The 25,914-nt window shown below is 49.4% G+C and overlaps 7 protein-coding genes across 7 annotated transcripts, besides 3 other annotated features; 3 read left to right on the plus strand and 4 right to left on the minus strand.

Annotated features, from left to right (window-relative positions):
- Window positions 1-159: 159 nt before the first annotated feature.
- Window positions 160-2,081, minus strand: FPSE_04149 (uncharacterized protein; the record flags this gene model as incomplete). Its single annotated transcript, XM_009257267.1, has 5 exons — window positions 160-985; window positions 1,762-1,798; window positions 1,863-1,891; window positions 1,944-1,990; window positions 2,055-2,081. The coding sequence occupies 5 exons, from the start codon at window positions 2,079-2,081 to the stop codon at window positions 160-162; spliced, it is 966 nt and encodes a 321-aa protein (XP_009255542.1).
- A 461-nt stretch (window positions 2,082-2,542) lies between these two features.
- On the plus strand, window positions 2,543-3,677 carry FPSE_04150 (uncharacterized protein; the record flags this gene model as incomplete). The annotated part of the gene is made up of 2 exons (XM_009257268.1): window positions 2,543-2,562; window positions 2,624-3,677. The coding sequence occupies 2 exons, from the start codon at window positions 2,543-2,545 to the stop codon at window positions 3,675-3,677; spliced, it is 1,074 nt and encodes a 357-aa protein (XP_009255543.1).
- A 324-nt stretch (window positions 3,678-4,001) lies between these two features.
- FPSE_04151 (uncharacterized protein) lies at window positions 4,002-7,456 on the minus strand (the record flags this gene model as incomplete). Its single annotated transcript, XM_009257269.1, has 5 exons — window positions 4,002-4,843; window positions 4,892-4,989; window positions 5,042-5,596; window positions 5,646-5,761; window positions 5,813-7,456. The coding sequence occupies 5 exons, from the start codon at window positions 7,454-7,456 to the stop codon at window positions 4,002-4,004; spliced, it is 3,255 nt and encodes a 1,084-aa protein (XP_009255544.1).
- Window positions 6,784-6,850: a microsatellite.
- Window positions 6,998-7,088: a microsatellite.
- Window positions 7,244-7,295: a microsatellite.
- An 801-nt stretch (window positions 7,457-8,257) lies between the features above and the next one.
- FPSE_04152 (uncharacterized protein) lies at window positions 8,258-12,173 on the minus strand (the record flags this gene model as incomplete). The annotated part of the gene is made up of 2 exons (XM_009257270.1): window positions 8,258-12,046; window positions 12,099-12,173. The coding sequence occupies 2 exons, from the start codon at window positions 12,171-12,173 to the stop codon at window positions 8,258-8,260; spliced, it is 3,864 nt and encodes a 1,287-aa protein (XP_009255545.1).
- Window positions 12,174-14,868: 2,695 nt separating this feature from the next.
- FPSE_04153 (uncharacterized protein) lies at window positions 14,869-16,911 on the plus strand (the record flags this gene model as incomplete). The annotated part of the gene is made up of 4 exons (XM_009257271.1): window positions 14,869-14,920; window positions 14,974-15,041; window positions 15,093-15,260; window positions 15,319-16,911. The coding sequence occupies 4 exons, from the start codon at window positions 14,869-14,871 to the stop codon at window positions 16,909-16,911; spliced, it is 1,881 nt and encodes a 626-aa protein (XP_009255546.1).
- A 540-nt stretch (window positions 16,912-17,451) lies between these two features.
- Window positions 17,452-19,044, minus strand: FPSE_04154 (uncharacterized protein; the record flags this gene model as incomplete). The annotated part of the gene is made up of 9 exons (XM_009257272.1): window positions 17,452-17,621; window positions 17,682-17,981; window positions 18,030-18,200; window positions 18,257-18,357; window positions 18,407-18,414; window positions 18,478-18,505; window positions 18,556-18,587; window positions 18,639-18,881; window positions 18,973-19,044. The coding sequence occupies 9 exons, from the start codon at window positions 19,042-19,044 to the stop codon at window positions 17,452-17,454; spliced, it is 1,125 nt and encodes a 374-aa protein (XP_009255547.1).
- Window positions 19,045-20,702: 1,658 nt separating this feature from the next.
- Window positions 20,703-25,882, plus strand: FPSE_04155 (uncharacterized protein; the record flags this gene model as incomplete). Its single annotated transcript, XM_009257273.1, has 4 exons — window positions 20,703-21,080; window positions 21,136-24,771; window positions 24,831-25,028; window positions 25,076-25,882. 4 exons carry the CDS (start codon window positions 20,703-20,705, stop codon window positions 25,880-25,882), a joined length of 5,019 nt encoding a protein of 1,672 aa, XP_009255548.1.
- Window positions 25,883-25,914: the final 32 nt, after the last annotated feature.

Raw genomic sequence — 25,914 nt, forward strand, 5'->3', positions numbered from 1 at the left:
TTGGAGTCGAGTTGATGGTAATGTAGACCATTGACGCCATTACGTGATATGAATAAACGAATTATGACTTGTTGAACAGAGCCTGCCTCTAGAACGATGCCCATATCTATCTGCAACCGTGGCAATCCAAATGCCAACGCCAGGCCATGCAAGTGCTGCTCAAACCCAGTAAGGAATATAATACTTGACGTTCTCGTACACCAAGAAGGTCACCCACGTCGCAGGCATGACTCTCACCACACCAGGTACCAGTCCGCGATAGAATCCTCTAAGTCCATCCTCGGTCCATATCCTTACCACAGCACCTCTAATACCCCGTCCGAACCGCTTGTCAGCCTCGTAGTTCTGCAGCCTGCTTCTCAGAACCTGATAGGGATAAGTAACAGCACCAGCAACAAACTTGGCTAAACTCGACAGCCCGATAGTTGCTTCGGTTGTCATATGATCTCTCTCAAGGCCGTACTTCTCGCGACGGCGGGCATGGTACAGTCTTTTCATGGGATCATACACAGCGAACTGCACAGCGCCATGAGAAACGCCCACCAAGGAGATTCCTAAGCCGCGGTAGAAGCCCCGGATACCTTCGGTTTGAAGAATGGAGCGCGCACCAGCAAGCATGGAAGGGTAAGCACCCTGAGAGCCACGATCAGAAGATACCATGCGGACTTTGAGAACCCAGATAGGATTGGTCAGCGTCGTTGTTGAAGCACCTGCTAGAGCGCTCGCGACGAAGTAATCGCCCGGTGTTGGGCGTCCATCTGGCCGACCCTGCCAGGCGGCGATAGCGTTCTCAAAGCGCGATTTGAAGAAGAAGAAAGAGGCCCAACTGGAAGCGTTTCCAACAAGGTTTGGCGTCAGACCGCGGTAGAGAGAGGCGATAGGATGAGGTGTGGATGTCAGTGCGCGAAGAATAGATACCGTCGTTGGACGGACCGCACCGGGAGCTGTGCTGCGATAGACTATGATGACATTAGATACTGCGGTTCTTGAACAGGAGGGAGCTATAATTAGAGAATTACTTTGCATTCGAGTCTTGACTACATCAAGAGGATGGACCGTCAAAGTTGAAACAGTTCCAGCACTGAGACCGGCGATAGACTCAATGGTCGCGGGCGAGAGTCCCGCATTGTTAAAGTCGGGCATAAAGAAAAACTGATTTTATTGTCCCGGAGATATCGTCTATCACATTTTATGAATCTGAAGGGAAGGTGTTTGGAGTTGGGTTTGCCGTTGATATAATTCTTTGATGGATATTTCAGCGGAGCTCAAAACGGGCAACTTAGTAGTAGCACCTAGTTCAACCGAGGGTTCGACGTCACCAGCGCAAACATACCAAGGTCTTTTGCCGCATGAAACCGACATCACTTGATAAACCGATATAAAAATGAAGAGACAGAATTTAGTTCACGAGTTTTTAATTATGAGTGGATTTCCCTTTTTCTCTGGGCTTTCCTAGTCCTTGATCAGAGCGTTGCAAGATGGATGATACACGGCGATATTTCACACCCTTCACTTCGTACAGAACCCCTCCCATCCTCCTAACTTTTCCCAGCTTGTCGTCACTAACGCCGTAAATGCTGGTGGTGGTCGTTCCCTTCCCTCTGCGTCGTAAAGCATCCTTTTTACAAGATATCGTACATTGGTTCTTTGGTTTCGTCTCATTACAAAATTGCTCTTCGCTTAGGAGAGAGGGGAGAGAAGGCTAGACGAGACATGTTAGCGCTACTGAGATACACCTGGTAGGTAAAGCTTGAGACGTACCGGATGACGGAAGGTCGGGGCTCGCTACGAGTGTAGCCTAGGATATATAGTCAGTATGGTGTTCGCAATCGCATATCGTCATTATTCGAGCTTATTCATACCGAGGTAGAGGATCAGAGGAAGGTAGCCACTACAGCAATTGTTAGTCAACATCTTGTAGTAATATATATGCATCAACATACTAGTGAATGGCGACGCGGGAAACGTCAATGAGCTTGGCAATGCGCTCCTATAATATCAGTTAGCGAAGCTGTATCGAGATGCCATGTCAATATCATCAAGCTATAGCGCACCTTGGACTCCTCGGAAAGGGCAAACATCTTGAATTAGGTCAAGTTTTGTAATTAAAATAACTCGGAAAAAAAAGTACACAACGAAGCTCGACCGAGGTGTTTCGAAGCTCAAGACTGTTGATATATTAAGCGCAAGGCGAGACAAGGCAGACCAAAGCAAAGCGTTGACGTCTATCCAAAAAAATCGGAATAAGCTGCCGGGGCCTGGAAATTCCACCTCCGAATCGCGGATGAGGCGGAAGAACCTCGGTCGACGCCACAGTTTCTACTACTGACCTACACCTGAGGTGAATGTGGCGCATTGCGACAAGGTCAATACTGCGTCTTTCCATCCAACCTCAGCCAAAAATTCCAGAAGCTCCATGCAAAGGTGATAGTCAGCTTCATCTTCAACACAACCTGCAATTTTCGGTCAATTCGTCATTTTCTTGTCAATTCACACACTGTAAGAGCTTCAAGGGACATCTGTCTCTTCACAATTCGTCGTTATGGCGCAAAATAGACACTGGTAAAGCTCTCCGTATTCCCATCGCATCGCAACGCGACAAGCAAAAGCTAACACGCCGCAGGGAACAAGACAAGGAGGCAACCGTCTACATAGGAAATATCGACGAGCGCGCGACGTCAGCCATGGTTTACGAGATTATGCTTCAGATGGGTCCCATCCACAACATCCACATGCCTCGCGACCGCGTTACGCAGACGCATCAGGGCTTTGGCTTCGTCGAGTTCCGCACGCCCACCGACGCCGAGTACGCGGCCAACGTCATGAACGGCATCAAGCTGTACGGAAAATCACTGCGCGTTAACAAAGCCAGCGCAGACAAACAGCGAGCCGCTGAAGTTGGCGCCGAGCTGTTTATCGGAAACCTCGATTCCATGGTCGACGAGAAGATCCTCTACGACACGTTTAGCCGGTTTGGTCCACTACTGAGTCTGCCAAAGGTCGCGAGGGAGGAGTCTGGCGCAAGTAAGGGTTTTGGTTTTGTCAGCTTTGCCGATTTTGAGAGCAGTGATGCTGCTATTGACACATTGCACGGCCAGTATATTCTGAGCAAGGAGGTCTCAGTTCAGTACGCTTTCAAGAAGGACGGAAAGGGAGAGAGACATGGTGACCAGGCTGAGCGATCACTCGCCGCTGAAGCCAAGAAGCGCAATATTGTACCCGAGGCGCAACCTGTTCCTCAGGCATTCCTTCAACAACCACCTGCTGCCGCTGCGCCTCCAGCTGGCTTCGATCCTTCAGTCATGGGAAGAATGCCCGTTGGCGCACCTCCCCAAGTCGCACCTGGTGGTTTCGCACCCCCTGGACGAGGTCCTTCGCCATACAACGCTGGTGTTCCACCCCCTGGAATGCCTCCCCGAGGTGCCGTCCCTCTACCTCCAGCACCATCTGGTCTTCCTGCGCGACCACCGCAATCACAGGCTGGATACACCAACCCGGCCGATTTCCACCCGGGCAGCTTCCGACCACCATCTGGATCTCCTGCGCAAGGTTACCCCGTTGCTCCTCCGCCCGGCTTCCCTGCGCCTCCTCAGGCCGCTCCAGGTGCTCCCGGAGCCCCTCCACCTGGTTTCATGCCTCCTCCAGGCTTCCAACCACCCCCTGGATTCCGTCGGTGATCGCCATCTTCACAAACTTCACAACGTGTTATTTTATGCAAAAGATTTCCTCCAGTAAGCTCAAGACTCGATAGAGTCCAAGACATGAATTGATGCCGTTATTACGGCTAAAAGACGACCTTGGTCGTGTATCTAATTACCTCTACCCCTTCCATCAAGATGAGACCACAAATATGTATGGTCAGGTATCGTACAGGCCTCCATAACCCCCCTCGAATCTGGTATACAAAACATGAAAATAATTCCTCTTTTAAAATGTGGGCAAACTCCTTGCCTCGAACGCCGGATTTGCAACCTCTACTCCCATACACCCTTCTTCTTCTTTCAAGATCCCGAGAATCCCGAGAATGCCTCCTGCGCTTCCCTTGTGGCCTTTTCTCTTTCATACGCTGCTTGCTGACGATGGCCTTGTACTTCGTACGACTGAGCCAGCATGCCGTCTGCTACACTCTGCCACAAAACATTTCCGCTACGCTGTGCCTGCTTGGCTGCCGCCATGGCAGATTTGAGCGCTTGCTCGCCAATGACATTCTCAAACAGCCGACTGCGCATGATAGCCAGTGTGACGGCAGCCCCCAAAACGTTGTTAGTGGATTTGGATCCGGCCATGGCGGCTTGTATATGCTGTTTCTGGTGGTTGAGTTGCTGTGATGGCTCTGTGACGATAGCGGCCATGACATTGTGCCAAGCTGTCCGCAAATCGACATTGTGATGGTTGGCACACAGCGGGTGTAACCGATCTATCAGATCAAGCGTTTCCGGGTCGTTTCTCTCTGAAGGATGCTGCATGATCCAAAGTCTGTTAAGACCAGCTAGCATAGCCAATTCGCGATGCGCAGCTTTAACTCCGGTTCCACGCTGGTCGAGGTCGAACTGGGGACCCTGGAAAAGTTCCATAGCCAACCTCAAGTTTCCCATGGCCTGCTGGTAGATAGCGGATAGATAGCAAGCGAGTAGTCGCAAGATACCCTGTGAAGATGATGTTACAAGAGCCTCGAGTTTCCCTATATATTGTTTAACTGAGTCCCATTGACAGTGACTGGCTGCGTAAAGACCGAGTAGAACGTTGAGGTAGCACTGAGCCTCTAATCGCCATTCGCGTTGTGAAATGGCGTCCTGCAAGGAAGTCGATGGTCCATATGGGATTCCAACAGTTGTGTTATCCCCTAAATCATGTTAGTATGCCGTATCAACATGAATGGAATGCCACATACAGGTATCAAGAACTCTGACACCTTCTTGCCAGAATTCCGCTGTCCGACGACCATGCGCACTTGACTTGTGCATGTTTACCAGACCCGTAAAGGTGAAGCTGTCTTTTAGTCAGCCGAGATAATACAGTGACGGGAAGAGTGTCTACTCACATAAGAGAAGTCAGTTCCATCTTGGTCATGAACGTCATAACCAAATAATTCACTGGCGCATCACCTCCGCTTCGAATAATACCAGCTGTGTCGCTGCTGATTGTATGCCCTGTAGAAGGTTGCATCTTGACCGGGATCAGGAAATCGGACTTGACAGTGTGCCAATCCTGACACCCATCCATACGGTCTTGCAGCATCTTGAGCTTTTGCAACGTCAACTCCAAATTAGAATGATTGATACTGGAAACTAGATCCAGGAGCAACGTGAGTACATCGAGTTGCATTATGTGAACCGATTCGTCAAACTGAAATTTGGCCACCTGCGCAAGGCATGCCTGGACCTTTTCAAGATTGCCGTCCTTGGAAGCTTTCAGGAGAGCGAAGCCTTCGAGAATGGAGGCGAACACGCTCACCGCGTTGTCGCCGCGGTTGCTTGCAGTGACTTGGACGGAGCGAATGTTCTCAAGAGCACTAGCATCAGCTGTCCGGTCAAGCTCCATGTAGAAAGCGGCCTTCAGTAGTCTGAATGCATATACCCAATGGGGATGCTTATAGCTATAGACATATTAGCGAGTGCACGACCTCATGTGAGTAACAGACTTACGTTTCACAGTCAGCAATCTGTCTGTCAGCCGCATTCAAAGCGGCTTTGTGGTTCCGCTGGAACAAGAGCTTCAACCTAATATAGTGCATGCAGTATTTGAGGTCGGCCAAACCATTCTAAACCAGTTAGTCGTGCCACATAAAAAACGTTGACCAGTGCGCGCTTACTTTTTCGCAAAGTGAAATGCCTTTCGTAATGGCGGTCTCAGCTTCCATAGAATTCTCTGTCTCTTCTAGTAAAATAGTCGCATATCTCAAGCGCATCTTGGCTTCTTGACGGGGAGACAACCGATTACTTTGCAGACACGCCTCTAAACATGCTAGGCCCGTCGAGATCAAATTTTGATACTCGTCTATGCGCGTACTGTTCATAGACATGGCAACATCGTGTACAGAGCCACGAGCTTTATCAAAGCACTCTTCTGCTATTGAAACCATGACATGCACGGTGTCTACAGGCCGAGCTTTAGGGGTAGTAGCCGGCGACTTCTTGGTGATACTCGGAGAGCGAGCGCTAATCGCAGGAGAGTTGGCGACAGAAGAAAGCGGGCTTGGTTTTATTCGAGGAGTCTTCATTTGTGGTTGCACTTGCACTTGCACTTGCGCTGGTTGTTGCTGCTGTTGCTGCGGATACTGTTGAGGCGTAGATTGCCGTCGTGGTTGAGGTTGGGGTTGAGCCTGGGGTGGAAGAGGTTGAGCCTGGGGGCTGCTCAGCATAATATCGGATGGGTTGATGGTGCTGGCGTCATTTTGGGAAGGCCAATTCCTGGGCTGTTCGGGCTGCGGAGCAGGAGCAACAGTGCTTTGTTTCTGTCCCATAGCAACTGGAGGATGTGAGGGCAATTTCTGGATGTCCTGCAAGTTCACAAAATGCAGTTGCTCCGGCTCAACTTGGATAGGCTGATATGGCGCAGGCTCAGGATTATTTTCACCTTTGATCTCGGCGACTGGTTCTTGTACTGGCTTTTGCGCAGCTTGCTGAATTGTTTGTTGCTGCTGTCGCTGAAAGTCTTGGCGGGGTTGTTGGTTATGTTGCGTTTCCTGCAGCACGTATGGCTGAACCGGCGAGGAAATTTGTCTTTGAGTGGGCTGAGGTGAAGGTTGAAGGATCGCAGTTTGCGGCTGTTGTTGGATATGAGGTTGTTGTTGTTGTTGTTGTTGTTGTTGTTGTTGTTGTTGTTGGGACTGTTGCTGGTATTGTTGCTGCGGCGTGTGCTGTGAATATTGAGGGTGGTGGTTTTGCTGCTGCGCTTGCGCCTGAGGCTGCGGAAGCCTGTAGCCTTGGGTCTGCGATATGGATGGTGTTCTTTGCTGGGGTGAAGGGATATGTTGGCTAGGCCGCCTTTGTTGAACCTGCTGCTGCGGTGACGCGACGTGCCTCTGATACATCTGCTGCTGGTGCTGTTGTTGCTGGTGCTGTTGCTGCTGGAACTGCTGCTGATACATCATATTCTGCCCGCCCGGTGACTGCTGATGCTGCCATACATTCGACGGAGGAGCGTATTGCGCTGCAGCTGGCTGCAGCTGATGATTTCCATATGGTTGCCCCGTTGCATCATATCCTTGGTAAGCCGCCTGCATGCCACCATACTGCGCCATCTGCTGCTGCTGAAGGTACGCCTGTTGCTGCTGTTGTTGCTGCCCTTGTTGCGAGGACATCGAGTAGTATTGTTGCTGCTGCTGTTGAGGGCTTGTAAACTGTTGATAGCCATTTGGTAAATACGATGAAGGCGGATTCATCCCGGGCACTGGCAGCGGCTGCTGGGAGCCCTGCTGGCCCTGGCCCTGGCCATGAAAAGGCCTGTAGCTCATGGCCTCTTGGTCCCTTCAGTTTTGTTTGACTGGCAGTTCGCCGTCGGCATTCGTTTCGTTTCGTCGTCACTCGGCGCAACAAACGCGATTTCGCTTCATGGTCTGCTTTGTTCGATTGTCGAGTCTCCCATTCACGATGGCTCGTGTCGCGTCGTCCGGGCAGCCACAACTATATCGCTCAACTACCCAAAACCGTCTCGGCGTCGGTCGTCCTCTCGTCAATACTCGTGTTAGTGACTTTGTTAATTGTGTAGGGTCTGAATCGTGGAAGGATGAGAAACACGGTGCGACAGGATCCTAATCATCGTGTCGCAGAGCAATATGATTGGATGAATCCATACTAGTAATTGCGGAACTGCCAGTGAGACTAAACAGCCAACCAACACCATGAAACTCATGAAAGTCTAATAGTCTAAGTTTAATTGAACTAGAGTCTCTGTCTACTTCACAATGGAGAAATGCATACGTGATTAAAAGATGGTGGGAGAATTATAAGTAAATTTGTCTGTCCATCATGCGCTTTCGTCATTGCTTCATGACATGGCTATTATTATCTTACACTTTGCGATAAGCTTTGGACCATGTCTTTGTTATCGTACTTTTCAATCCCATGCAACATATCAGTCCGACCAAGTCAAAAGAAATCCAAGCCCAACGCTCGCTCGTCTCTATAGTACCTGCTCAGCGGCAGGGCATGCAAGATCGTCCTTGGGTATTAGAAGGAAAAACAAAACAAAAAAAGAAACAGATATGCACGCAAACTCCAACGATGTCTGCCCGTTTCGAACCCCCCCAGCACGTTTATCCCATACAAACCCATTCGGCAAAGACACACCATCGCGCTGTGCGATCTGCAAGCACAAGGCCTCTCCACACACCTTTCTCTGAACACTTGATGATAGTCTCCCATGTTCCACCGTCACTAGCGGTATCACTCCCCGAGAGACTTCTGCCACCAACATGAATACCCTTACGATCCTCTTTCCTCATAAGACGGAGAATCTTGCCTCCAGGCGTTTGAATGGCCAACTTGGCAGGCTTCTTCCCAGCAACAGTGCCCGTAGCTGAGCTTGGGGTCGAGCCACTAACACTTGACGCACCCATACTCAACGCCGAACTAGGGCGGATAAATGGTATGGGACTTGTAGCTCCCGGATTAGATGCTGGCGTGAGAGCTGACGCGCCTGACAGCGAACTAGGATGTTGTCTGATGGCGAAAACAAATGTGTTGTTGAGAGCTAATCGCTGGCATTGCGGCTGAACCACGTAGATGTCGTGCCGCTGTGCGTGAGGTGTAGGATGCCTCGTGACAAACTCGTAAGGCGGGTTTTCGCCAGTGTGGACAATAGGTAGCGCAAAAGCAAGGGGATGCGGGATATCCTTGATGCTGTGCATAAGTCCTCGCTTGCCTCCGTAAATCTTCAAGGTGCCCTGTCCTTCATCGCCAGGTAACAGGGCCTTGACGGTGTACCGCTTGATGCCATTAAACCATTCTGCTTGAGCCAGTGCTCTCTTCTTGACTATTTCGCCACTTTCAAACACATCTCCGTCTGAGTCTCGCGAGTACCCTCGGACCTCGACTTCCGCAGCGATCTCCACGTCGCAGGGGACACTGAATTTGACATGGACCATCTCCAGATCCTCTATTCTGGTCGAAGCAGTGTTGTAGTCCACCATCTCGAATCCGTTGCGGAAGAAGGGCGCACAAGCGCAAGGTAGATTCAAAAGCGTTTCGTGTGCCACAGGAGGGACGATGTGTTGTTGACCGTGGTGTTCGGGAATGTGTGTCCAGCAAATTTCCAATGGCCTTGTCAAGAACCACCAGGTGTCGGCAACATTGTTTGCGTTTGAATATAGACCCCGTCGAGGGTACGAGGGACTGGCAAGGCAGCAATCGATCATGCGCCATTCGTTGTCGATTAATACCGTATTCCACCAGTGGTTGGAACGGGGCATAATGTTAATCTCAGAGACCTCACCGGGAGTCTTGAGGTAACCTCGCACGATCTCACAGTGGATACCGATAGCAGCACACATCTCCATCACCAGCACAGCGTATTCTTCAGCACAAGCTCGTTTGGACTGAATAACTCGTGTCGTGTTGATTTCTCCTTCAAAATCTTCCTCCCACACGATCTTTTCGGAAACCCATGTGAAAATAGCTCGCAGCCGTTGTACGTCACTTCTATACGGACGGCACACGTATGTAGTGGCTAGCTGGATGGCAGTGATGGCAGGAGGGAGACCACTAATGAATCGTGAGTTCTTGTCCACTTGTGACAAGTTGATCGCCTGATAGTCGACGGGTTCGGGGACCGGCTCTCCGTCAGCGCCTTCATCTCCTTCGACGCCATCATAAAGCTCATCGACAGGGTTCAGGGCAGGGTGATCCATCATTTGACATCGCTCGCGACGCTCAGTCAATTCTATTGAACTGAGCGAGTTGGAACGATTCACGTCACGGCGAACTTGAACCCAATCAACACCAGCACCGAGGCCCATTTCTGTAGCAGTATCTCTGCCGGAAGGCGTACTGCCCATACCAGACAAGGGCGACGCCCCAGGCGGCATAGAACGAGCAAAGGGCGACCTAGGAGAGTCCATACCTCCGCCCACAACCCCGCCCCGACTATTTGCAACGCCCGTTTTAGCAGTGTCGAAAATTTTACGGAAGATGTTTCGCTTTGGGGGTTTCGGTTGCACCAAGCCTCCCAATTCCAGGGATGGATCGTCGTGGAAGCCGACTTGTGTTTGTGGTCGCTGTTGCTGAGCTGGAGAGTCACTAGCATGGCTGCTGTGATAGGTAACTCCTGTGAAAGGCGAATCTGGTCTGTCAATGTCCAGGTCCCTAGCGCCAATAGCACTTTGAGCACGACCTCGATTGCCCAGGCGGGCGAGACTTCCAGCACTAGTAGTACTGAAAGCACCCGCTGATGTTCCACTCCACAACGTTCTCGAAGTACTTTGAGTTGATGCGCTGATATTGCTCTCTTTGCCAGATGATGAATTTGTCGAATTGGTTTTCGTTGTGAGAGTGCGTGCAACTCCTCTTCCAATCTCATAGGCTGATTTGCGAGCTCGCAGCTTACGTTCAGGCTCCGCAGAACGACTCATGGATGACTTGGGCCGCTCGTATGGCATATTCTTAGGAGGCGGAGGAGGGGGTTGATCATCATCTTGCTCGCCCGATCTCGAGTTGTGTCGGTGCATTTGCTGGAAACGCTTCTCCATACGATCCACATAACTGCTAAGTTTATCTTCTCGTCCACCATTCTGATGAGACACTTCCTGTGAGGATTCACCGCTCCATGTCTCGTAGCCTTCATCTCTTGGTGTAACCCCCATCGAGCTTTTCGGTCTGCTTCGATCTGGAATCCTTCTATTTGATCCATGAGATAACATATCAAAAGACTCCGGTGACCAGGGGTCGGCAGGCGGTGCTGGTGAAGGAGCATGAGCTGTTCGATTTAGACCGCCGCCCAAAACGTCTAATTGCTCCATAACACCATCCATTGCTTCTCTCAAGGGTGAGGGCGTCATACCTCCTGCGGGAGATGGTGGAACAGGAGTGGATTTGCCTGGTGTGTATGGCGTATAAGACCTATCGTCGAAGGACCCATGTCTGACATGTGCTTGAGGCGGGTTGGGTGGTTGTGGCTGCCGGTACGAGTTGCCAGAGTTTTGTCTCGAGGGAGTCAAGGGATTGAACGAGGCATTAGATCCATGACGTGACATGTCAAAGGAGCCCCTGTGTAAATCCATTGATCCTCTCGCTATTTGTCTGTGGGGAGGCGGGGGTGGGGGCGGTGGAGAGTCACCTCTCTGTTGTTGCCCTCCTCGGTAGGGCACCATTGCACGATTGAAAGAAGGGGCAGGTGACGGGCCTCTCCCAGCGTAGCCTTGAGAATGATGCATTGGAGGAGCAGGAGAAGGTCCTCTTGCGCCATAGCTATGAGGTGGTGGTGCCGGCGAAGGACCTCTCGACTGGTAGTTATGCATGGGTGGTGCTGGTGAAGGGGCCCTCGATTGATAATTGTGCATGGGTGGTGCTGGCGAGGGAGCCCTCGAGTGATAGTTTTGCATTGGCGGTGCCGGAGAGGGAGCTCTTGAATGATAGTTATGCATGGGTGGTGCCGGGGATGGAGCTCGTGAGCCATAGTTGTGAGAAGGCGCTGGTGAAGGAGCTCGGTGGTCGTGTCTCGGAGGTGCAGGTGATGGGCCTCGTTCGTTTTCATGAATACTAGGGGCGAATGAGGCACCCGAGTTTTGTCGTTCCTTGGGGGGTTTCGGTGTCTCTTTGAAGACTTCGGGCTGTTTGGCGCTGGTGTAGTGAGGAGCCTTGGCATACGCTTCGAAAGGCTTTCGGAACGTTCTCGATTTTGACGGCGCAGTGGATGGGTTGTTTGATGCCGGAGTAGGAACAGACTTGGTCGTCGGGCGGAATTGAGAAGGTAGAAGTTCAACAAAGTTGGAAGGAAACGATCCTACGGTTCGTCGATCTCGGTACAGTCTGCCCACCCACCATGAGCCATCACCAGCATTCAGACATTCTATCAAATCTCCTTCAATGAATCCCAGATCTCGTTTTGACTATTGTTATTGATTAGCATGTTATGACAAATATCAATGACTTTGAACAAACCTCTCCTCCCCATGAGTACACAGCTCTGCACCAACATGGGAATCGCGAGGGTAGTGGTGGAGCTGCAGGTGGCATTGTTGTATGCAATGCGGACAATTCGAACAGAGACTAAACAAGGTCCAAAGTAGGAAGATCTGGGCTCGAACAATTTCGAGGACGACACAGGAGGCTTTTTATCGAACTGTAAACAAACACATATCAAACACAATTTCGTCGAGATCTGGTAGGTTGTCGAAACACCAAAAACAAGTGACGCAAGGTAGACCAAAACGATGTCCCGCAGTGGTGGGATTGAATGAGTGAGCCTGGCGAGTGAGGGAGCGAGCAATAAAAATAATTACCACAAAAGATGGAATTAAGTTTACCTGTTATCAAGACAATCAGACTTGAGATGCAACGCTCTGATAAAAAAAAACAAATGAAGAACGTAAGAAACGGTATGGAAAAAAGAAGTTAATGGAGGATAGGTAGGGTAGGCTGGTAGTATGAAGCTCCGCCTGTCAAAAAAGCGGTAGGACAGCCGCGGTGCTCGAGCGTCTGGCGTCACAGACGCTGAGAGAGGTCGACGTTGCTACGGCAACACGAGATCAGCGGGGGTATAGGCTGGCTTAGGCTGGAGGCTGGCAGGTTGTTGAGTTGTCCCACCGCCCATCTGAGCTAGGACCATGCAAGGGGAAGAGCCTTGAAGCCAAGTGAGACAGAAACAATTGGGTAGAGAAAAGTGTTTATCTCGATCTTGATTCGTGGTTAATACGCCTATTCTGCAAACATTTCTTTTTTTTATTTGTGCTTTATCGGAATTTAGTCTGCGTCTATCGGAAAAAGAAAGGCACTCTGCATCAGTTGTGTCACTGACAACCAACATCAACTACAGAGAACGGGTGTTGTAATAACAGATACTAAACCATAACCAGAATATAAAAAATCTTGTTGCTGGAGGAATGAACGAATATTCTTGCCTTCCTGTTCTGTTGCTGCTACTACTTTGAGGCTCCCTGTAGGTAGTCCCGGATCTAGATCAATGCTTAAAGACAACGTTGCCGAGTATGGTATAGGTGCAATGTCCTTGGTAGCTGAACTATAGTACCGTTACTATCAAAAGTCCGGTGCATTGGCCATGCTCAACACTTGCCCAGTCTGGAACTTGAAGTGAGGCTGCCCACTACTTCCCGTCAGGTCTCCATATCCCTCCATCAGGGGGGGGCTTGTTGCGTTGCATGATCTTGAAGATCAGAGCTTATAACAAACAAGGCTCTTGATGGGGCGCGGAGATCCAGCATATGGATATGTTTGCCAAAACGGCGCACTGTTCACTTATGCGATGGCAATTATAATATTTCCCGCAATGCCCATCTTTGTCATCGAGAACCACCCATGCATGCTCAGCTTATTACTTGGCCAACCATCGACCATTAAGCTGTGAGTGAGCTCATGTTGACTGATGTATGCTTCAAATGTTTTCTGTGAAGTCAGCGAGTGACTGAAAATAGTCGAACGTATCTGGCTTCTTTCTCAACGCATTATCTCTGCCTATGCAAAAGTGTTCACATGAGATGGGAATCTTGTAGACCAGGTTAATGATCATCGTACATCGATTTGCTTTTTCCAATATTACACAATCTCGAACATCACGATTTGTGATGAGATGACCGATCTCAGTTGACTCATCAAGTCGTGTGACTGACTGACTGAATGTATGCATGTCTCTCTAACCAAAGCAACGCCTGAGACGCAGCCTTTCCTCATAAAGAGTGCAACGGCCATCAGTAGTCTCGGCCGTTGAGTGCAACAATCCATTGAAAACCCGACAACAGCCTTGTCCGATTCCGTGACGTGCTTTCTTGTGCCTGGAAACAGAGTCTTTCGTTGCTACCTCCACTCGATCCGACCGGTACCTTGCCTTAGTGTGTTACAGCGAGGGTAAGAAAATACAAGACATGATGAGAGTCGACATAAATAAGTGCTCATGAGTCCAGATATAAACACTGTGTCATTGCCGAGATGATTTCGCCTAAGCAGTCATTTTCTGTCTGGTTACAAAGCATCAAGCAATCTTGAACACTAGGACATGTGCCAGGGGTGGCTTACAGGGAATAACAAGCTAAAAAGCGACCGGGAAGGGTGCCCGCAGTTCTCCAACAAGTGCGGCACAAGCTGTCTGCCCTGGGCCTAGTCATGAGAGACCTTGTAACAAGCAGTTGGTATGGATGCCACCACCTGGTAGCCCGACTACTCCACGAAGCTGCATTCTTTCTCTGCTGGTACTACTGACTTGAGCGTTGGTGCACTACCATGGACTAGAACCTCTCTAAGGATATCTGGAATCTTTCTATATCCCAATTGAGAAATTTTTACTATTTTTTCTTAATTGCCTGGCCCAATCTCTACGTCACTGTCGGGCTGACCGTTTTTATAGCGCCGATAGCTGTTCAAAAATCAAGCTCAAAGTAAACAAAGCCAGGGGTTGGCTGTAGCTTCTTTTGACAGGGTCCGCTTCCCAGACAACGGTCAGGTCAGGACTACACCGTCCATGACATTCACCCGCACGACTTTTAATACACTCCAACTCCAACTCAGAATTTCAGTTTCCTCCAGCCGACATACATACATACATTAATTGACATTGACACTGGCATTGGCATTGACCATCTTTACCGCATCGCAATTCCTCGCCTCTCAACTTCACATTCGCAAATCTATTCCGTCGTCTCCTCTACTTGAGCAGCGCAAATCCAAACAACATCCCGACATTACATGACGTCAAGCCACAATGGCTGACGAAGGCGTTGCTGAGCATTATCAGGTTCTCGAAGAGCTTGGCCGTGGGTTTAACATCTTGCAATTTACCAGACAAACTTTTAACTTTTGTTCTTAGGTGGAAGCTTTGGCATTGTTTACAAAGGCATCGAGAAAACAACCGGTGAAACTGTCGCCATCAAACATGTAAGTCCAAAGTTACTTTGGTTGCCCGGTCCACCAGCTCACCATCAACAGATCGACCTCGAGTCCAACGACGATGATATTCAAGATATTCAAGCAGAAATCGCTGTGTTGAGCACATGCGCCAGTTCCTATGTTACTCAATACAAAGGATCTTTTCTGCGAGGCCACAAGCTATGGATTGTCATGGAATTCCTAGGCGGCGGATCCTGCTTGGATTTGGTAAGTCTCATATCATTCAACAAAAGGCTATAAGTAGTTGATTGCTGATTGGGAATAGCTGAAACCCGCCAACTTCAGCGAAACACACATTGCGATTGTTTGTCGTGAGCTACTATTGGGTATCCAATATCTACACAATGAAGGCAAAATCCACAGAGATATCAAGGCCGCCAATGTTCTCCTCTCCGAGACTGGCAAAGTCAAGCTTGCTGATTTTGGAGTCGCCGCCCAATTGACCAACATCAAGTCGCAGCGAAACACCTTTGTCGGAACTCCTTTCTGGATGGCCCCCGAGGTCATCCAGCAAGATGGATACAGCTTCAAAGCAGATATCTGGTCACTGGGTATTACAGCTATGGAGATGGCCAACGGAGAACCTCCACTGTGCCATATCCACCCCATGAAGGTTCTTTTTCACATCCCCAAGAACCCCGCCCCTCGTCTGGAAGGCAACTTCAGCAAGGACTTCAAGGACTTCATCGCCCAATGTCTCACCAAAGACTATGACCGTCGTCCAACCGCAAAGGACCTCCTACGCCACCGTTTCATCCGCAATGCTGGCAAGGTCGAGGCTCTGCAAGAGCTTATTGCCCGTCGACAAATGTGGGATGCCAATCAGAATAGGCAGAAGCACCCGATTTACTACCAAGAGACCCTAAAATCAATGACTCCTAAGGACGAGCAGCAGGAATGGGTCTTTGATACAGTAAAGTCGGTTGCACCGCCACCCAAGAGGCCAACCGTCAAGCAACACCGAAATCCATCCACCATCTTCAACGCTGAAGAGGCGATGAAGAAGTTGGATGTCAAGGATGGCCCTCTCGGTGGGACCTCTCCCGCACCTGGCACTGTCCGCAAGTCGACTGTCCGCCGATCATCTCTTGCCCAAAGCACCACATCAATGCGATCTAGCGGCTCTCCTCGAGGCTCCATGGCCCCCAAGAGGCCCCTTCAGACGGACATGTCGTTTGGAAACTCGGGATCGACTATGCGTCTTTTCCGAAGAGTACCTTCTGACAGTTCAAGTCAGGGCAGCCGACCAACCTCGTCTGATGATGTCTTTTGTGATGAGAATTCCCATTCTTCATCCGTAACAACTCCCATCGAGCCGTATGGAAAGGAGGCCGTGCTTGGACGTCGATTGTATACCAAGGCCGTCGAACCTTCCTTAGCCGAGCTGCATGCTCAAACCTCTGCAATGCAGAAGCGAGAAGCGTTGGCAAAGTTATCAGACGCATTTGCGGCCCTGGATGCAGTTGACCCTGAAGGAGCTTACCATCTCATGACTAGTATGGTATCTTCCATGTCCCAAGACAACAAGCTCAGCGCATCAATCCTACGACAGCCTGTACAAAAGATTCCAGACGATGGAACTCCTCAGGGTACCGTGATTGTCAAGAGCACCACTCCTGCGGCCAGCCCAGCAAAACTCGTCATGGCATCTGGCAATCCTCATCTCCGCAGCCACCGACGCCGTCATGCCGATACTCCCACCATGTATGAAAAGGACTTCAACCAAGAGAAGTTGGCAATCGAGAACAAGTACCCTGGCCAGGAAGCTAGGTCTGGCATGGAGCACAGCAAGCAACTCTCTGATGTGCTCTACTCCCGGTGGTCTGATGGTCTTCGCATTCGATGGCCTGCTGTCTGATTTACAAACCCCATCATCGACGATGAACGACTTGTCATGGCGCAATTTACGCGATAATGGCTTCTTGCATTAATCTACTGTCCGATACACGTGCGAGATTTTCTTGTACTATTCGTTTTGCATTCTTCCCCTTTTTATCGCATGGGAGACAAAGGCGAAACGTGGGGGGATACAGTCGGTGATCGCATTTTCATCTGCATTTAATGACCCCAGGCTGGCATGATGCTTACGATGTGATGATATCTTTGTGATGATCTCCGTCCTTTGTTTCTTGACTTTTTTTCATTTATTTTTCATTGGTTCTGCGAGTGCACAAGGCGTTAAAAGGCATATTTCTTTTTAAGAGCATGGGAGGTATGGAGGCAACTCTTGTTTTAACTGTTCAATGCATTGCATTTGGTTCTGATGCGAATAAGTAGATAGTTTGGACGTATCAAACGCATCATGAAAATGTCCTCTAGTTCTCTCTTCGGCGTGACTTGTTACAGTGAAATCTCTCGGCCTGGGATAGAAATACAAGAGCTCAACTCTGTGCTAGTATCAGCTTTCGTTGCTAGGCCCGAGAGCCAGCTTGATCCTCCAGTTCTTGAACTCATCGGACAGGATATCACCGTGTCCTGTCTCTTCTACTTTGAAAAGCTCGATAGTGGGCGACTGTGGTTCACGCTTTATTCTCCAAACGCCCTCATCAGTGATGTTCGCGGATAGCCCTATCAAGCATCGTATTAGAGGCCCGACCCTTCTCTTTTGGTCACATGCGGTAAACTTACAGTCTAGAAAAGTGGCGGCGAAGTTGACGCACATATCGGCGTTCCATTTGGGGTTCGGATAAGAGTTGACTGTCTCAGGAATGCGATGCGTCTCAACGTCCTTTGCCTCAACTAGAATACCGTCTCGCGTGCGAAACCCAACAACGATGCGCGGCACGCCGAGAAGAAATGACTGAATCCAGTACTTCATCAGCTTGCGGTTGAAGTTCTCCATATCTCCCGCATTGCGAATCTCGGCAGACGTCTTGAGCTCTACCCAGTTGATAGGGCTGCCCTTTTCTTCGGGTTTGGAGTCCCAGACTATCGGTCGTCAGCTATGAGATGAAGAAGAATCAAGAGATGGCTTACTGGCGTCGACTTCACCGCCGAGGCAAAGAACCGATTTGCCGATACCTGTTCGGACAACAGAGCAGTACTGAGCTTTGTTGTTGACAACTTCATCCTCTCGGTTTTCGATAAACTCGCGAGGGGTTTCTGCCCATGGCGCTGGCAGGGTTGATAGGGTTTCGAACTTGTACCCTTCAAAAGACATCAGCAAACGATGGCCGCATTGGCTGTAAAGGAAGTAGGCATACCCCAGAACTGCATGACTTCTAGTGGTGGCCCTCTCCTACGCCTGTTGCTACCCTCGTTGGACCTGGAGGCGACCTTGTAGGCGTTGTTCTCTTCAATAAAGCTTCCAAAGTCAATTATAGCTACAATTGTAACAAGTCAGAAGTTCTTACATGCAATCCTTTGAGAAACAGAAATGTCAGTGGTGTTCGTTGGTACAAGGGGTCCGTCATCTTGGGCATACTTGATACAGCGTAGCATTCATTTCGAAGCTGTCCGCAATGAGTCAAAAAGAGCAACAGTGGGCGCTGGTCAGACTTACCCATCCATATTATCAAAGGGGGTAGCCATAATCTATAAACAAAACTTAGATCAGATGTTCGCTCGCAGACAATATCAACCTACCTTGGTCATCATGCCTCTCCAGGTAACGACATTGGCATCTATCTTTTTACCTGTCTCTTGCTCATGAGCAACGATGGTCTTGAGAAGGCTATCGAGATGGTCATCTCCAGTGTCATCCAGCTTCTGAAAAGTATCAAATCCCTTGGAGAGGTCTGCCCCTAACTGTGGAGTGTAATAGTACTTGAGAGAAGAGTCATCAAGACGAAACTCGTGGTTGTCGTCATAGGAGAAGCATGCAAACTCCTGTAGATGATGTGAGGATAGGAAAAATTAAATAGAAGTAAATGGTGAACGGTGTATGAATGTTTGCCATAGTATACGTTAGATTTCATACCTTGGGTCTTTTGACAGGTTGGCTTTCACCAGCAAATCGGCCAATAGGCTGAATAGAAAAGCGCGCCGCCATGATCTTGCAAGACGAGAACAATGTTCTCATAGACTGTCTATTTATCTGGCAAATTCTTGGGGTGATTAACACGCGTATCGGGATATGCGCCACTTTGTGGAAGTTGGTCTGTTGTTGTAGTTAAATGTGTTGTCAAACCTGTTGAAGCCAGAACAAGGTGGAAAATACGCTACAGGCGACCCGATCGTCCTGTGGAGGCAGTGCCAGGCTCTACTGGGTACAGTGCAGATTGTCAGTGCCACAAGCCTGGGTCAATGGTCGGGCAGGCATCTTTCTTTATTTCTTTTAGACGATCGATAGATGGACAAATGCAACAATATTGTTTGATTCCTACAATAATGCAGATACACTAAAATGTCTTCAAGGCTCAAGGCTTATTGCTTGCAGCTTAGAGTTTGAGGTAAACTTATGATGCGTCAAGAGGTTCGGAGTAGGCAGTTTAGATTGTGTCTCATTAACCTTCTCTAGAGACATATTGGGAGTAGACTGGTTCAATGAATCAGGTTTATTGACAAAACTGGCTATGGAACACAGACAAGGCCATTGAAATTGTTACATGTCGTGTCTATTTGGGAATGGCTTATCCCTTACCAAATGATATCGTATGAGCTGGGCTTATAGTTGACGGCCAGTGACATGTGTAAACGGGATAACAAGCAAACATATTGTAGAGTTCCATGTTCATTGATGATCGGTGTAGGGATGCCAGCTCATCTTGTGCCACGTCTATATGCGAAATGGTCTAAGCAAATGTCGGTACTTTGTTGTAGCCTACAGTTCTTTCCCTGGATGGTATCTGAAGGTATCTACTATTCAACCCATTTATCTCTATCTGCTAGGCGTAATGCGCAGGCTGCGAATACATACTACGAGCATATTCTTTGTGTATCAGAAATCTTGTGTTAAAAGGAGGTATCTTGGCCATTGAGACAAACGGATCCACTCATAAGTCTGATAGTTTATGTTATTCTACCTTGCTGGAGATTTCTATTGTCTTTTCTTCTTCAGGCGCTAATGCTCAATCTTCCAACCCAACAATAGAAAAGACACTTAATTTAAGCCATCTTCTCTGGAATAAAGAACAGGCAGCTCCTTGGGCGTGTGCACCTTCTCAGTGTATAGTGCCTATATCAATTGCCTGCCGATTTCAGCATTCTCTTCCTTTAATCTTTTTTTACGCCGAATGTTTATCTTTTTTGTCTTTCCATCTCAACCTTTTTTCTTCCTTCTTCATCAAAAACACTATCCTTGTGTCACTTACATTGCCGCACCGAACCACCTGACCCAACCACTTACCTTGGTAACTACAGGCTAGCTACAGGCTACCTACCGGCTACTGATCACTGGCTGTCCGCCCATTAGCTTGGACCCTGAGCACCCATTCCTCTCCCTTGACCAACAATCACGTGTAATTTAGTGGAACTTACGACGTCCCCAAAACATCAGCCGAGCTCCTTTGGAGGATAGCCTTGTCCTTATCGCCGCGCGCGCATAGTTTGACTTATACCAAGCGTAGACCGCTGTAGCAGGTCGTCGCAAGGTCTCGTCGCCAGTTAAATCGTGTCGCAGCTCGAGGTCAAGGTTGTGGCTTTAATGAACGGCAGCGATCCTCGCTCCCCTCTACTCCTGTGCGTGCACGTCTATCGACTGTCGTACTAATGGTCAAAACGCGCAAATCAACCGCCTCTATTCAAACACGAAACCAAAGGACTTCATTGAATCACAAATCAAAAAGAAAAAGAGACCAAGATAGTGAGTCGGACGTTGAGCCGCCGTCTGCTCGTAAGCGCAGGAAATCGAGTAGTTCACGGTCGCATGCTCAAGTCGAGTATCCAGACCAAGACAGCGAAGAGGCTGAAAAAGAAACCTCAGAGGACTCAGACACACAAGAAGACACTGTCTTAAAGAGAGGCTGGTATCTTGTTCGCGCAGTCATTGATGAACGGTTTGAGGCTTCAGACGGCGAAACTAGACACGAGTACCTAGTTGATTGGGAGCCAGGCCCCCAGGAAACATATCAGCCAACCTGGGAACTAGTTCGTTGCCCCCGTATAGTTATTGAAGTGAGAACCCTGCTGACAATTTCTATAGGCCGAAAACCTGAATGCAGACGCATTGAGAGATTGGGAGAAGAAAAAGGACAAGCGGGAGCGCCAGAAGCTACGACGTGAAGCCCAGCGCCAAAATACAAGAAGCCAACGAGGGCTTCGGAGCCTCACGCCTCGTACTGCTTCAGCTGAACCAGCTGCGTTCAATGAGAGACAACAGCCTGAGACTTTCAATGCATCATTTCAAAATCGCTCTCGATCCAACTCTATTAACCAAGACGTGCGGACAAGAAAACGTCCCAGACTTGAGCAAGAATCCGTGTTCTCAGAGGAGCCAGTGCCGTCAATCGTTTCAGCGTCATCTGTTGATGTTGAATCTGTAGTGTCACTCGAATCTCCTGCTCGACCTGGTCGAAATTTCGCCATTGTGCTACGTAAGCCCGACGATTTTGACCCTTCTGAGTACCAAAGCGTTCACGGCAGTTCTCAAAAAATATCAGATCTTGAAGACGATGATCAGCATCTAGTGTTCACATCACAGTTGACCCAAGACACTATCCCTGATTCCCAAGACCTATCTGGTCGTTGGGACCCTAGAAACCTTGGAAGTCAAGCTGGAGTGCAAGAACCAGATAGCCTTGAACCTCCTGCTGATCAACTATCAGTAGCTTTGAGCCATCCTGAGCCAGGCGATCAAGGGAGAGGCACTCGCGATTCGGAAATCGGCACCCCTGCTAAAGTCATAGCCGACCCGGAAATTGAAATACCTCAATCCATTGATTGTTCAGCAGAATTCGACTCGCCATCTTCAGACCCTGGCCAAGAAGAGGCTTGCCTCGAGGACGAACAGCCATACTACGGTAACGGAGGTGACACTGGTGTTGATAACCACTCTGACGACGAGAATCGGGAGACAGACGATAATCAGGCCGGCCAGAATTTCGAAGTCGATGACAGTGACATAGAAGATTCTATTCGTAAGCAACTACTCGAAGACAACCAAGATTTTCACCGCAACGATAGCAATCACGGTCGCCACTTTTCAGAAGACAGCGAGTACAGTCTGAACCAAAGCTTCGATACTGCCATCTCTGGAACTACCCAAGAGCTCCCAAACAGTGCAGACTCATACGTCCCTCCAGATCAACAGACTCAAGATAACACTTTGACCGAATCTTCAGGAAACGGACAGAGAGTAGCAGAACTTGGCTTCTCCCAAACCATTGATAGTCCTCTTTCTGGGCGCGCCACGGACAGTGCCCGGAGAATTGATTCTGAGAGAAGTTCCCCGAGGTATCGTGGCTCTGTTGATGCTCTGCATACCGATACTAGCCAGTCACAACAACCTGATATCAATCTCTCTTCTCAGCCCTCCGAACAGGGTCACTTCGATACATCCGGCACCAAGCCTTCTCACAGGTCAGGTTCCCTCTCAGGCAAAACTACACAACTCGAAGCACAACCGCCCTCAAGTAACGAGGTCGGCCGCATTATCCCAGACTCGCAGGAGTTTTCAAACTCGACTGCAGAGTTACAATCTAACGCACCCCAGACCTTGACGGCGTCGAATAAAGCCCAGATCACCCCATTTGCTTCCCAAGCCGAGCTTGTTCCTGACTCGGCAACAACTAGTTCACATATCCCCTCCCACCAACCAGATCAGCCACCCCTACCTTCACTTGCGAGGGAAGACGTATTTGACAGTTTGACACCAACTGACCAAGGCCTTCATCGTGTACCAACAGCCTCAATTCGAGAATTTTCTACTTCTAATAACACCCAGAACACACCAGTCTTTTTTACTCAACCCCAAGGAATACACGAATCTCCTGTTATCTCTAGCTCTTTATCAAGGCTTGAAACTAGCGAGGTTGTGCAGGGTTCATTAGATCCGGACTCTTCAACAAAGTCGACAGACGTACCTCATAAGACCGAACAAAGCGACTTTAACGAGCTGCAGGCAGCTCGGTCACAGCCCCAGAGACACGCCAGTAGTCAAGAACCCGGGCCTACCAGTGATCCCCAGTTCGCCCGGGACAAACCAGGGATCAATTACGACATAGAGCGACGATCTGAACAGCCGTCTCAGACCTATAGTGCCTGCATACCACCTTCTGAACTACCCAGGCCAACTACAGAAACTCTCAAAATGGAGCGCTCGCATTCTCAACCACGGAGTTTAGCAGCCGATGAGCTCAAAAGCTTTGTTGATTTTGGTACTGATTCAGTATCGGGTCAAGTCGGTGACGGGGAAAGCCTAGATGCGGCATCTTATGGAGTCTCAAATGTGCAAGAGTCCATACTTAGTGCTAGCACAACTGACCTCGATATTGCTGTCAGTTCTTCTGAAGCTATCATACAATCGCAGCCAATCTATTCGGTCGATCCTTGGAAACCAGAAGCTTTGGGAACCACACCAGAGGCCCCTGCGCCCTCAATCTCGCCGGCATCCATTATGGCAAACCCTCATCGATCAGCATTCGATACTATGAGAGAGATGGTCGACCGAGCTTTCGTCAATTCGAGGGAATCCATCGCTTGTTCTCTCATGAGTCAAGAACCTCGTGATAGGACGCCACCCGCTACTATCTCTCCGGCAGACATAAGTAGGGTGATTGACCCTCTGGAGGCGACTCACACTTTGAACTTGACAAACAGAGGCACAATACCCTCCGAGATTGGCAGTCCTGGTCCCTCGATCACGATGGGTCAAATTCCTGAGGAACAAAACTCTGATACCTCGTCGCAATCGTCTCACCGAGAAGACGGTTACACACAGCATGTCATCACTCTTCCGATGCAAGCAAGTAAGCGGCCGTATTATGGAGAGATGATAAAGGATTACAAAACCGAAATCCAGGCTTTCAGCGCTTCGTTCACTGGCGAACCTGGCGAACAGCCCAGCGAGCTTCTTGTGCAAAAGATCCATGATCTTTTTGACAGGTTGTTTGACATTTGCGATTATCCGCCGAATGTTGTAGGAACGGTGCTTGAGTCACAACCCAGCGCTGACATTGCCAAATTCTGCTGCGATGCCAATCCCAAATTCAATTTCTTGTTTGAGCTCATGACGGGTCTGGATGAAAAGGAAAAGGAAGTTCTTATTGTGATTCGCAATCAAGAACTTATGCGACTTATATTCGCCCTCACTGAAGTCGCGGAGATCGAATGCTCGGCTGAGGGTATCAATCGACGCACTGACTTTCCGTCAGCCATAAGGATCACTCTTGCTCTATGGGATGAGGATTTCAATCCTTTCAATTTCGATGTTGTTATCGGCTATGACTATCATTACATTCGTTCACGCATTGCTATGCAATTGGCATCTGGTACAGGCCGAAAGTCACCAGTCGTACTTTTATTGGTGACAACCTATTCTGTTGAGCACGTCAGCTTGCACCCCTTGAACAATGCGTCTAAGCTCGAGGAAACGAATGCAATGCTCGCATGCACTGTCAGCGCAGGGCGCTATCTCGAAGACCCTGAACGTGGCTACAGCGAGCCACATGAAATTGCTGAAATATTTGCGCGTTACCTGAATGGTATTACTGATACATTGAACTGGGAGCCTCAGGGAATACCGGACGACGTTCTTGATATCTTCGAAGGCCCCATGTCCCAAAATCAACTTCTTTTTGCAGTGGACGACTTGCATGGGAATGGCCACAAGCGAAAGTTTGTAAGTGTTAGATGTTGGAATGTTCGTTGATAGTGGCATGAGAACTGACTTGTGCAAAGAGCGACGGTGGCGAGGCTGCTGATGCCAAACGAACGCGGACACTTCCCCTCCGAGATCCACCAGTTGGTTCCAACAACCCTCCCATGCCTCTTGCAACACGGCAGTGGCTTGACAGTGCACTGCTTCGAGGAGAGGCCAACAATAGAGAGGCGACTACTTCGGTGCGCGTGGCGGTCTTGGACTCGCTCAGGGAACAGGTCAGACAACCTATGCATGCAGTGTGGAAATATACTAAAGTGTTCAGGCGGACGAGTACAAGCGCAGGGTTCTATTAGCGGCAGAAGTCGAAGTCGAACAGAAGAACCATATTAACCGTCTTGACAAGGAGCTCAAGGACTATCGGAAGACAACAACTAGGATTGGGTTGTCAAATCGTGCCGCTATCCAAGACCGAACAGTCTTTGAAAAGGAAAAGTCCAAAGCTGAAGCGGCTCTACAAGCTGCCACAGCAGCTGCGCATAAAGAGAGCGAGAAATACAAGCTGAAAATAGCCGAGCTCGAATCTACGATCGGCCATCTGAGGGAGGCACCCGGAGCCGCTGAAAGGCAAGACGCACTCACTACGGCGCAAAAACAGTTGCGGATCACGGAAGACAAGCTGAAGGCCGCCTTGACAGATGTGGAGTTCATGAGAAGCCGCTATCAGGATGTTGGCTCTGCAGCAGCACAGTTGTCCAACGAGGTCAATGCATTGAAGACCCAGAACGTCGCTCTAGAGCAGAAGGCTTCAGCGAACCTGTTGGCTATCCATGCACAGCAGGCTTCTGGGGAGAGGCAAGCTATGCAGCAGACGATTGAGAACCTACAAGCGCAACTCCAGCAAAGGGACGCAGAACTGACTGCAGCGCACCAGAAACTTAATAGTTTTGCGAATGGGCGGAACACACGAGGAGGCAGCATGCCTCGCAGCCCCCGCGTTCCGAGTGGAGTGAGTCCACGGCCCAACCGGGCGTATACTGGTTCTGCTAGTAGAGGAACAAGTCCTTCCGGGCCTGGTACACAATTTATGAGCCAGCAGGCTCAAAATACCAGATGGAACTCTCTTCAATGAGAGGGGTTATGATGATCGGGAAACAAGGGAGA

This window comes from Fusarium pseudograminearum, chromosome 4 (genome assembly GCF_000303195.2).
Source record: "Fusarium pseudograminearum CS3096 chromosome 4, whole genome shotgun sequence".
Taxonomy (NCBI): Eukaryota; Fungi; Ascomycota; class Sordariomycetes; order Hypocreales; family Nectriaceae; genus Fusarium; species Fusarium pseudograminearum.